Here is a 12,068-nt window from a genome sequence, read left to right as displayed (position 1 = left end):
GGATTGAGGTCTGTGTAAGAGCGGACGATTGAGCCTGAGGACCCTCGACATTTCTCCTCTTCCCTCTTCTGAGTTAACAATGCTTTTCTACCTGAAATAACAGAAACATGCGTGTGGGAACGAATCCCTGGAGCGCGCCTCTCCAGGAGCGGATGTCACTGCTCGAGCCAAATTAACGACAGGAAGGAATAACGGTTTTACGCACCAGGACCGACGTGGGTTCGTTAGCAACAATGTGGTGCATCAACTGCGCCTCCGATAAGACCCCTGCTCTTCTAAATAACAACAAGCTTATTTACTGGTAAGAGCGCGTTTGAATTGTATTATAGATTGATGTTTATCAAAGATTATGCGGCAATAATTGTTACTCGCCAGTAAAAACAGATTATTACATTCCATGGCATTGAATATATTTTTCTTTTCCCAAACGCATATATGGTTGTGATATGCTTAGTAAATGGATGGTTTAACGTAAAGGATAGTATTAGCCAGTTAAAGTTGGTCAATATGGTGTTGTGGACTGCAACAGAAAACGGATTTTGTTATTGAACTACTGTTTGATGTGCTGGCTCAGATGTCGACCCCATTCTCTACAGTAACGTTAGCCTACAGCAGAGCAGGCTAACGTTTTGTCGGTTGGAAAATGTCCTCTAGCTCTCTCTCTCTCTCTCTCAGGTAGGATGACAGTTGGGGAGATAGGAGTCCAACCGTTGAGTCCAACCACTAACATTTAAAAAAGGATGCAAATTGGCAGCTTCCACTCATTCATTTTATTGACCATTAGTGTGGTGGTGTGTACATGTGGTGTGTGGTGGACCTAAAACATTACAGGGTGAATCAGGTGTTAAAATGTCTCATATATAATGAGGTGAAGACATTGTTTATAAAACATTCTAAGTATATTTTTATAACCATATCCTAAAATAATGGGTCTCTTAGTAGAGACACTGTGTGTGTGTCCTTCATAAACAACAGTTTTAGTCTACCATATGAAGGAAAATGTAATTATCCCAACGAGTTGTCACATCTACTGTGTGTGTGTGTGTGTGTCAAATGAGAGGGTGAACTCATGAAGAGATGCCAGGTCTATTTTATAAGCAGTAGTGAGTTACAGCCATGTGCTCACTGTTTAACTAAGCCAAGTAAAGTGTGTCTGTCTGTGTGTTGGGGTGTGATGTCTCTCTTACTCAATAATTGGTTTATAGATTTGCACTGACCTATCAGAGAGAGTCAATCCTATAACAGACCTTGGATCAACGATCCTCTCTCTTTCTCTTTCTCCCCTTGCCCCTAAAAGGCTGGTTATGGGGTCCAAATCACTAAGGACTTAAAATGGTCCACACACGCACAGTCGTGAAGAAGGCGCTACAGCGCCTCTTCCCCCTCAGGAGGTTGAAAAGTTTGGCATGGGCCCTCAAATCCTCAAAAAAGAGGGTGGAGCGGACAGCCCAGTACATCACTGGGGCCGAGCTCCCTGTCATCCAGGACCTCTATATAAGGCAGTGTGAAGAGAAGAGCTCCCTGCCATCCAGGACCTCTATACCAGGCGGTGAGAAAAGAGCTCCCTGTCATCCAGGACCTCTATACCAGGCGGTGAGAAAATAGCTCCCTGTCATCCAGGACCTCTATACCAGGCGGTGAGAAAAGAGCTCCCTGTCATCCAGGACCTCTATACCAGGCGGTGAGAAAATAGCTCCCTGTCATCCAGGACCTCTATACCAGGCGGTGAGAAAAGAGCTCCCTGCCATCCAGGACCTCTATACCAGGCGGTGAGAAAATAGCTCCCTGTCATCCAGGACCTCTATACCAGGAGGTGAGAAAAGAGCTCCCTGTCATCCAGGACCTCTATACCAGGAGGTGAGAAAAGAGCTCCCTGTCATCCAGGACCTCTATACCAGGCGGTGAGAAAAGAGCTCCCTGTCATCCAGGACCTCTATACCAGGCGGTGAGAAAAGAGCTCCCTGTCATCCAGGACCTCTATATAAGGCAGTGTGAAGAGAAGAGCTCCCTGTCATCCAGGACCTCTATACCAGGCGGTGAGAAAAGAGCTCCCTGTCATCCAGGACCTCTATACCAGGCGGTGAGAAAAGAGCTCCCTGTCATCCAGGACCTCTATACCAGGCGTTGAGAAAAGAGCTCCCTGTCATCCAGGACCTCTATATAAGGCAGTGTGAAGAGAAGAGCTCCCTGTCATCCAGGACCTCTATACCAGGCGGTGAGAAAAGAGCTCCCTGTCATCCAGGACCTCTATACCAGGCGGTGAGAAAAGAGCTCCCTGTCATCCAGGACCTCTATACCAGGCGGTGAGAGAAGAGCACCCTGTCATCCAGGACCTCTATACCAGGCGGTGAGAAAAGAGCTCCCTGTCATCCAGGACCTCTATACCAGGCGGTGAGAAAAGAGCTCCCTGTCATCCAAGACCTCTATACCAGGAGGTGAGAAAATAGCTCCCTGTCACCCAGGACCTCTATACCAGGCGGTGAGAAAAGAGCTCCCTGTCATCCAGGACCTCTATACCAGGCGGTGAGAAAAGAGCTCCCTGTCATCCAGGACCTCTATACCAGGCGGTGAGAAAAGAGCTCCCTGTCATCCAGGACCTCTATACTAGGCGGTGAGAAAATAGCTCCCTGCCATCCAAGACCTCTATACCAGGCGGTGAGAAAAGAGCTCCCTGTCATCCAGGACCTCTATACCAGGCGGTGAGAAAAGAGCTCCCTGTCATCCAGGACCTCTATATAAGGCAGTGTGAAGAGAAGAGCTCCCTGTCATCCAGGACCTCTATACCAGGCGGTGAGAAAAGAGCTCCCTGTCATCCAGGACCTCTATACCAGGCGGTGAGAAAAGAGCTCCCTGTCATCCAGGACCTCTATACCAGGCGGTGAGAGAAGAGCACCCTGTCATCCAGGACCTCTATACCAGGCGGTGAGAAAAGAGCTCCCTGTCATCCAGGACCTCTATACCAGGCGGTGAGAAAAGAGCTCCCTGTCATCCAAGACCTCTATACCAGGAGGTGAGAAAATAGCTCCCTGTCACCCAGGACCTCTATACCAGGCGGTGAGAAAAGAGCTCCCTGTCATCCAGGACCTCTATACCAGGCGGTGAGAAAAGAGCTCCCTGTCATCCAGGACCTCTATACCAGGCGGTGAGAAAAGAGCTCCCTGTCATCCAGGACCTCTATACTAGGCGGTGAGAAAATAGCTCCCTGCCATCCAAGACCTCTATACCAGGCGGTGAGAAAAGAGCTCCCTGTCATCCAGGACCTCTATACCAGGTGGTGAGAAAAGAGCTCCCTGTCATCCAGGACCTCTATACCAGGCGGTGAGAAAAGAGCTCCCTGTCATCCAGGACCTCTATACCAGGCGGTGAGAAAAGAGCTCCCTGTCATCCAGGACCTCTATACCAGGCGGTGAGAAAAGAGCTCCCTGTCATCCAGGACCTCTATACCAGGAGGTGAGAAAAGAGCTCCCTGTCATCCAGGACCTCTATACCAGGCGGTGAGAAAAGAGCTCCCTGTCATCCAGGACCTCTATACCAGGCGGTGAGAGAAGAGCTCCCTGTCATCCAGGACCTCTATACCAGGAGGTGAGAAAAGAGCTCCCTGCCATCCAAGACCTCTATACCAGGTGGTGAGAAAAGAGCTCCCTGCCATCCAAGACCTCTATACCAGGTGGTGAGAAAAGAGCTCCCTGCCATCCAATACCTCTATATACAGTGTTGTAACAATGAGCAAATAGTACAAAGTACAAATGGGAAAATAATTAACCATAAATATGAGTTGTATTTACAATGGTGATTGTTCTTAATTGGTTGCCCTTTTCTTGTGGCAACAGGTCACACATCTTGCTGCTGTGATGGCACACTGTGGTTTTTCACCCAGTAGATACAGTGAGGGAAAAAAGTATTTGATCCCCTGCTGATTTTGTATGTTTGCCCACTAACAAAGACATGATCAGTCTATAATTTTAATGGTAGGTTTATTTGAACAGTGAGAGACAGAATAACAACAAAAATATCCAGAAAAACGCATGTCAAAAATGTTATCAATTGATTTGCATTTTAATGAGGGAAATAAGTATTTGACCCCTCTGCAAAACATGACTTAGTACTTGGTGGCAAAACCCTTGTTGGCAATCACAGAGGTCAGACGTTTCTTGTAGTTGGCCACCAGGTTTGCACACATCTCAGGAGGGATTTTGTCCCACTCCTCTTTGCAGATCTTCTCCAAGTCATTAAGGTTTCGAGGCTGACGTTTGGCAACTCGAACATTCCGCTCCCTCCACAGATTTTCTATGGGATTAAGGTCTGGAGACTGGCTAGGCCACTCCAGGACCTTAATGTGTTTCTTCTTGAGCCACTCCTTTGTTGCCTTGGCCATGTGTTTTGGGTCACTGTCATGCTGGAATACCCATCCACGACCCATTTTCAATGCCCTGGCTGAGGGAAGGAGGTTCTCACCCAAGATTTGACGGTACATGGCCCCGTCCATCGTCCCTTTGATGCGGTGAAGTTGTCCTGTCCCCTTAGCAGAAAAACACCCCCAAAGCATAATGTTTCCACCTCCATGTTTGACGGTGGGGATGGTGTTCTTGGGGTCATAGGCAGCATTCCTCCTCCTCCAAACACAGCGAGTTGAGTTGATGCCAAAGAGCTCGATTTTGGTCTACAACACTTTCACCCAGTTCACCCAGTTCTCCTCTGAATCATTCAGATGTTCATTGGCAAACTTCAAACGGCCCTGTATATGTGCTTTCTTGAGCAGGGGGACCTTGCGGGCGCTGCAGGATTTCAGTCCTTCACGGTGTAGTGTGTTACCAATTGTTTTCTTGGTGACTATGGTCCCAGCTGCCTTGAGATCATTGATCACCGTTCTCATGATCATTGCAACCACCAGGTGAGATCTTGCATGGAGCCCCAGGACGAGGGAGATTGACAGTTATTTTGTGTTTCTTCCATTTGCGAATAATCGCACCAACTGTTGTCACCTTCTCACCAAGCTGCTTGGCGATGGTCTTGTAGCCCATTCCAGCCTTGTGTAGGTCTACAATGTTGTCCCTGACATCCTTGGAGAGCTCTTTGGTCTTGGCCATGGTGGAGAGTTTGGAATCTGATTGATTGATTGCTTCTGTGGACAGGTGTTTTTTATTCAGGTAACAAACTGAGATTAGGAGCACTCCCTTTAAGAGTGTGCTCCTAATCTCAGCTCGTTACCTGTATAAAATAAACCTGGGAACCTGAAATCTTTCTGATTGAGAGGGGGTCAAATACAGTGGGGGAAAAAAGTATTTAGTCAGCCACCAATTGTGCAAGTTCTCCCACTTAAAAAGATGAGAGAGGCCTGTAATTTTCATCATAGGTACACGTCAACTATGACAGACAAAATGAGAAAGAAAAATCCAGAAAATCACATTGTAGGATTTTTAATGAATTTATTTGCAAATTATGGTGGAAAATAAGTATTTGGTCACCTACAAACAAGCAAGATTTCTGGCTCTCACAGACCTGTAACTTCTTCTTTAAGAGGCTCCTCTGTCCTCCACTCGTTACCTGTATTAATGGCACCTGTTTGAACTTGTTATCAGTATAAAAGACACCTGTCCACAACCTCAAACAGTCACACTCCAAACTCCACTATGGCCAAGACCAAAGAGCTGTCAAAGGACACCAGAAACAAAATTGTAGACCTGCACCAGGCTGGGAAGACTGAATCTGCAATAGGTAAGCAGCTTGGTTTGAAGAAATCAACTGTGGGAGCAATTATTAGGAAATGGAAGACATACAAGACCACTGATAATCTCCCTCGATCTGGGGCTCCACGCAAGATCTCACCCCGTGGGGTCAAAATGATCACAAGAACGGTGAGCAAAAATCCCAGAACCACATGGGGGGACCTAGTGAATGACCTGCAGAGAGCTGGGACCAAAGTAACAAAGCCTACCATCAGTAACACACTACGCCGCCAGGGACTCAAATCCTGCAGTGCAAGACGTGTCCCCCTGCTTAAGCCAGTACATGTCCAGGCCCGTCTGAAGTTTGCTAGAGTGCATTTAGATGATCCAGAAGAGGAGAGGATTGGGAGAATGTCATATGGTCAGATGAAACCAAAATTTAACTTTTTGGTAAAAACTCAACTCGTCGTGTTTGGAGGACAAAGAATGCTGAGTTGCATCCAAAGAACACCATACCTACTGTGAAGCATGGGGGTGGAAACATCATGCTTTGGGGCTGTTTTTCTGCAAAGGGACCAGGACGACTGATCCGTGTAAAGGAAAGAATGAATGGGGCCATGTATCGTGAGATTTTGAGTGAAAACCTCCTTCCATCTTTCAGCATGACAATGATCCCAAACACACCGCCCGGGCAACGAAGGAGTGGCTTCTCAAGAAGCATTTCAAGGTCCTGGAGTGGCCTAGCCAGTCTCCAGATCTCAACCCCATAGAAAATCTTTGGAGGGAGTTGAAAGTCTGTGTTGCCCAGCGACAGCCCCAAAACATCACTGCTCTAGAGGATATCTGCATGGAGGAATGGGCCAAAATACCAGCAACAGTGTGTGAAAACCTTGTGAAGACTTACAGAAAACATTTGACCTGTGTCATTGCCAACAAAGGGTATATAACAAAGTATTGAGAAACTTTTGTTATTGACCAAATACTTATTTTCCACCATAATTTGCAAATAAATTCATAAAAAATCCTACAATGTGATTTTCTGGAATTTTTTTTCTTATTTTCTCTGTCATAGTTGACGTGTACCTATGATGAAAATTACAGGCCTCTCTCATCTTTTTAAGGGGGAGAACTTGCACAATTGGTGGCTGACTAAATACTTTTTTCCCCCACTGTACTTATTTCCCTCATTAAAATGCAAAAATCAATTTATAACATTTTTTAAATGCGTTTTTCTGGATTTTGTTGTTGTTATTCTGTCTCTCACTGTTCAAATAAACCTACCATTAAAATTATAGACTGATCATTTCTTTGTCAGTGGGCAAACGTACAAAATCAGCAGGGGATCAAATACTTTTTTCCCTCACTGTAAGGGATTTTATCAAAATTGGGTTTGTTTTCTAATTCTTTGTGGATCTCTGTAATCTGAGGGAAATATGTGTCTCTAATATGGTCATACATTTGGCAGGAGGTTAGGAAGTGCAGCTCAGTTTCCACCTAATTTTGTGGGCAGTGTGCACATAGCCTGTCTTCTCTTGAGAGCCAGGTCTGCCTACGGCGGCCTTTCTCAATAGCAAGGCTCTGCTCACTGAGTCTGTACATAGTCAAAGCTTTCCTTAAGTTTGGGTCAGTCACAGTGGTCAGGTTTCGACACTACTTTCCTTCCATCCATAGCATTTCTTAATAAATTATTCAGTTCCTTTGGCTTTGATGCCTCATGATTGAGTATTGCTCTGTTCAAGTAGACTGTGATTTTGCTGTGGTCTGATAGGAGTGTCAGTGGGCTGACTGTGAATGCTCTGAGAGACTCTGGGTTGAGGTCAGTGATAAAGTAGTCTACAGTACTACTGTCAAGAGATGAGCTATAGGTGTACCTACCATAGGAGTCCCCTCGAAGCCTACCGTTGACTATGTACAGACCCAGCGTACGACAGAGCTGCAAGAGTTGTGACCCATTTTTGTTGGTTATGTTGTCGTAGTTGTGCCTAGGGGGGCATATGGGGGAGGGAATGCTGTCACCTCCAGGTAGGTGTTTGTCCCCCTGTGTGCTGAGGGTGTCAGGTTCTTGTCCAGTTCTGGTATTTAGGTCGCCACAGACTAGTACATGTCCCTGGGTCTGGAAATGATTGATTTCCCCCTCCAGGATGGAGAAGCTGTCTTCATTAAAGTATGGGGATTCTAGCGGGGGGATATAGGTAGCACACAGGAGGACATTGTTCTCTGTTGAGATCATTTCCTTTTGAATTTCTGGCCAAATGTAAAATGTTCCTGTTTTGATTAATTTAATAGAGTGAGTTAGGTCTGCTCTATACCAAATTAGCATACCCCCTGAGTCCCTTCCCTGTTTCACACCTGATAGTTTGGTGGATGGGACTAACAGCTCTCTGTAACCTTGAGGGCAACCAGTGGGTCCATCTCCTCTATACAATGTTTCCTGTAGGATGACAATGTCTGTATTTCTGATTTCTTTGGTGAAGTCCAGGTTCCTGCTCTTTAGGCCAAAGGCAGATGACCTCAGGCCTTGGATATTCCAGGATGAAATAGTGAAGGCTTTGTGTTCCGTAAAGTGTCTAATGTTGTTGGTCGTGTGGTTTGGCCTCAGGTCAATAATTGCGAGCAGAGCCTGCTGAGCATCTGGTACATGCCATTGGTTTGGGCTAGTGTAAGAGTGGGGGTTGGGCGTGTTTGCCTGCTCACGGACTGGACGTGAGCAGGCAAACCTCTGTACTCAGATGTTAACCAGTGTTTCCCCTAGAATTATTGTACATTATTACAATCCCCACATCCTCTACCCACCAAAAGTTTCAATGTAAAACTAATTAAAGAGAAAATTCATTCAGTGGTGCAAGTACAACAGAGCTAGTGGGATGGGTCCATCCCGCCTACATTATGCTAGGGGAAACACTGCTGTAAACTCATCTCAACCTCTCTCTGTGGTGGCCAGTTTCAGCCACAGCTCTGTGGAATTGTGGTATAGTGTTGGGTTTCCACGTTATTGCATTGAATCTAGTTTGTCCACCAACTAGTCTCAGTAAGACGTCATGGATAGACGTGCCACGTTGAATCACATTTCTGAAACTCACTTAAATAATACCTTTGATGATACAGTGGTAGCAATACATGGTTATAACATCTACAGAAAATACAGAAATGCCAATGGTGGAGGTGTTTTAGTTTATATTCAGAACCACATTCCTGTAAAGCTGAGAGGATCTCATGTTAAATACTGTTGAAGTAATATGGCTACAGGTTCATCAGCCTCACCTAAAGCCCATTCTGGTGGGAAGCTGCTATAGACCACCAAGTGCTAACAGTCAGTATCTGGATAACATGTGTGAAATGCTTGATAATGTATGTGATATCAACAGAGAGGTATATTCTCTGGGTGATTTCAATATTGACTGGCTTTCATCAAGCTGCCCACTCAAGAAAAAGCTTCAAACTGTAACCAGTGCCTGCAACCTGGTTCAGGTTATCAGTCAACCTACCAGGGTAGTTACAAACAGCACAGGAATGAAATCGACAACATGTATTGATCACATCTTTACTAATGCTGCAGAAATGTGCTTGAAAGCAGTATCCAAATCCATCGGATGTAGTGATCACAATATAGTAGCTATATCTAGGAAAACCAAAGTTCCAAAGGCTGGGCCTAATATAGTGTATAAGAGGTCATACAATACGTTTTGTAGTGATTCCTATGTTATTGATGTAATGAATATTTGTTGGTCTGTGGTGTGTAATGAGGAGCAACCAGACGCTGCACTTGACACATTTATGAAATGTATGATTTTAATTATTCCAGTTACTAATAAGCATGCACCCATTAAGAAAATGACTGTAAAAACTGTTAAATCCCAGTGGATTGATGAGGAATTTAAATGTCTTATGGTTGAGAGGGATGAAGCAAAAGGAATGGCAAGTAAGTCTGGCTGCACTAACCAATTGGTAAAAACGTATTGCAAATAGAGAAATAATTTGACTAAACTGAATAAAAAGAAGAAGAACTACACTATGAAAGAAAATTAAATTACATTAAAAATTATAGTAAAAAGCTTTGGAGCACCTTAAATTAAATCTTTGGGGAAAAGGCAATCTCAGCTCCATCATTCATTGAATCAGATGGCTCATTCATCACAAAAGCCACTGATATTGCCAACTATGTTAATTATTTTGTTCATTGTAAAGATGAGCAAACTTAGGCATGACATGCCAGCAACAAACGCTGACACTACACATCCAAGTATAACTGATCAAATTATGAAAGACAAGAATTGCAATTTTGAATTCCGTAACGTGAGTGTGGAAGAGGTGAATTTGTTGTTGTTGTCTATCAACAATGACAAGCCACCGGGGTCTGACAACTTGGATGGAAAATTACTGAGGATAATAGCGGACGATATTGCCACTCCTATTTGCCATATCTTCAATTTAAGCCTACTAGAAAGTGTGCGCCCTCAGGCCTGGAGGAAAGCTCTGCCTCTATCTGCCCCGACACGACTCAGTGACAGCCATGGCTGTCTGAGTAGGAAGGAGAGAAAGGAGGAGAGGAGAGAAGGAGAAATGGAGGAAAGAATGAGAGGCTTACAGCCACACATAGGCTACCTATGTTTTAGAGTGAGCCCCTGCCAACCCACAGGGTGCTAGGCTCTAGAGCTGTGTCTCAACCCCCTCCTCTCTCATCCACTCCCTTTTTCTTTCTCTCTTTCACTCTCTCTCAACCCCCTCCTCCTTCCCTCTCCTCCCCTCCTTTAAATACAGATCTGGAGTAGATCTGACAAGGCTTTGCCTCCCTGTAACGCATCTCTGGCTCTGCTATTTTATGCTAGCCTGTGAGGTTTACAGTTGTCTGTGAGGTTTACAGTTTTCTGAGAGGTTTACAGTTGTGTCTGAGGTTTACAGTTGTGTCTGTGAGGTTTACCGTTTTCTGAGATGTTTACAGTTGTCTGTGAGGTTTACAGTTGTGTCTGAGGTTTACAGTTGTGTATGTGAAGTTTAGAGTTGTGCCTGTGAGGTTTACAGTTGTGTATGTGAAGTTTAGAGTTGTGCCTGTGAGGTTTACAGTTGTCTGTGAGGTTTACAGTTGTGTCTGTGAGATTTACAGTTGTGTATGTGAAGTTTAGAGTTGTGCCTGTGAGGTTTACAGTTGTGTATGTGAAGTTTAGAGTTGTGCCTGTGAGGTTTACAGTTGTTTGTGAGGTTTAGAGTTGTGCCTGTGAGGTTTACAGTTGTCTGAGAGGTTTACAGTTGTGTCTGTGAGATTTACAGTTGTGTATGTGAAGTTTAGAGTTGTGCCTGTGAGGTTTACAGTTGTGTCTGTGAGATTTACAGTTGTGTATGTGAAGTTTAGAGTTGTGCCTGTGAGGTTTACAGTTGTGTCTGAGGTTTACAGTTGTGTCTGTGAGGTTTACCGTTTTCTGAGATGTTTACAGTTGTCTGTGATGTTTACAGTTGTTTCTGAGGTTTACAGTTGTGTCTGTGAGGTTTACAGTTGTGTCTGTGAGGTTTACCGTTTTCTGAGATGTTTACAGTTGTCTGTGATGTTTACAGTTGTTTCTGAGGTTTACAGTTGTGTCTGTGAGGTTTACAGTTTTCTGAGAGGTTTACAGTTGTGTCTGAGGTTTACAGTTGTATCTGTGAGGTTTTACAGTTGTCTGTGAGGTTTACAGTTGCGTCTGTAAGGTTTAGGGTTGTTTCTGTGTGATCCCCAGCCATGCTGCCAGAGGACTTGTTGAGGTAGCAACAGTAGTAGTAGTACTGTAGTAGTACTGTAGTAGTACTGTAGTAGTACTGTAGTAGTACTGTAGTAGTACTGTAGTAGTACTGTAGTCCGGTGGTGTATAAGTCACAGTTTTATTGAGGTAGCTACAGTAGTAGTAGTAGTAGTCAGTGCTTAATTTGTAAATTGGGAGGTGCCGGAAAACAAAAAGTGAGCGCGAGAGGGGGGTGACCTGGGAGGGCTCTGAAGTATTGGAACGCATGAAAGAAATCCCCTTAATAATAAATAATTGCTTCTTGTTTGCGTAGCCTACTGGCATAGAGCAGTAGAGCAGAGGCGCTTGCAAAAGTTGCTCATATGGGTCAAAAGTTTAGTAGCCAGGGAAGTCAGGCTGAATTCAGGGTCCGGGAAAGAATTGGCCTTTTTATAAACGCATTTCATGCAATTCTACATCATTTTAGATGACTGGAGACTTTAGCAGAATATTTTTTTAATACCTCACAAATGTTCGAAATGACAGGCTACTTTGATACTGACAAACCGAGAATCAGAAATCATAAAAACCACCTTGTCTTGAATCCATCAATAGCCTAGTCCTAGCTGTGTGGAGGCACATATTGTATTCTACAATATGAGGAGGACATTATAGTCCTAAAAATGCTTTCCAGCACCTCCTGCACCGTTTC

General features: G+C 44.6%; 1 protein-coding gene across 1 annotated transcript in view; it reads left to right on the top strand.

The window, feature by feature from the left end:
• Positions 1–233: 233 nt before the first annotated feature.
• LOC311149462 (IQ motif and SEC7 domain-containing protein 1-like) overlaps positions 234–12,068 on the top strand; it is a gene marked incomplete at both ends in the record, with an annotated part of 49,488 nt that continues 37,653 nt past the window's right edge. The window contains one exon of the mRNA XM_084186659.1: positions 234–301. Coding sequence (XP_084042785.1) covers positions 234–301 — 68 coding nt within the window. The remainder of the gene's footprint in view (positions 302–12,068) is intronic.

This window comes from Coregonus lavaretus (assembly GCF_964263955.1).
Source record: "Coregonus lavaretus genome assembly, chromosome: 22".
NCBI classification, from domain to species: Eukaryota; Metazoa; Chordata; class Actinopteri; order Salmoniformes; family Salmonidae; genus Coregonus; species Coregonus lavaretus.
Note: the sequence above shows the minus strand (reverse complement) of the source record. Positions and strands in the feature narration are given on the sequence as shown.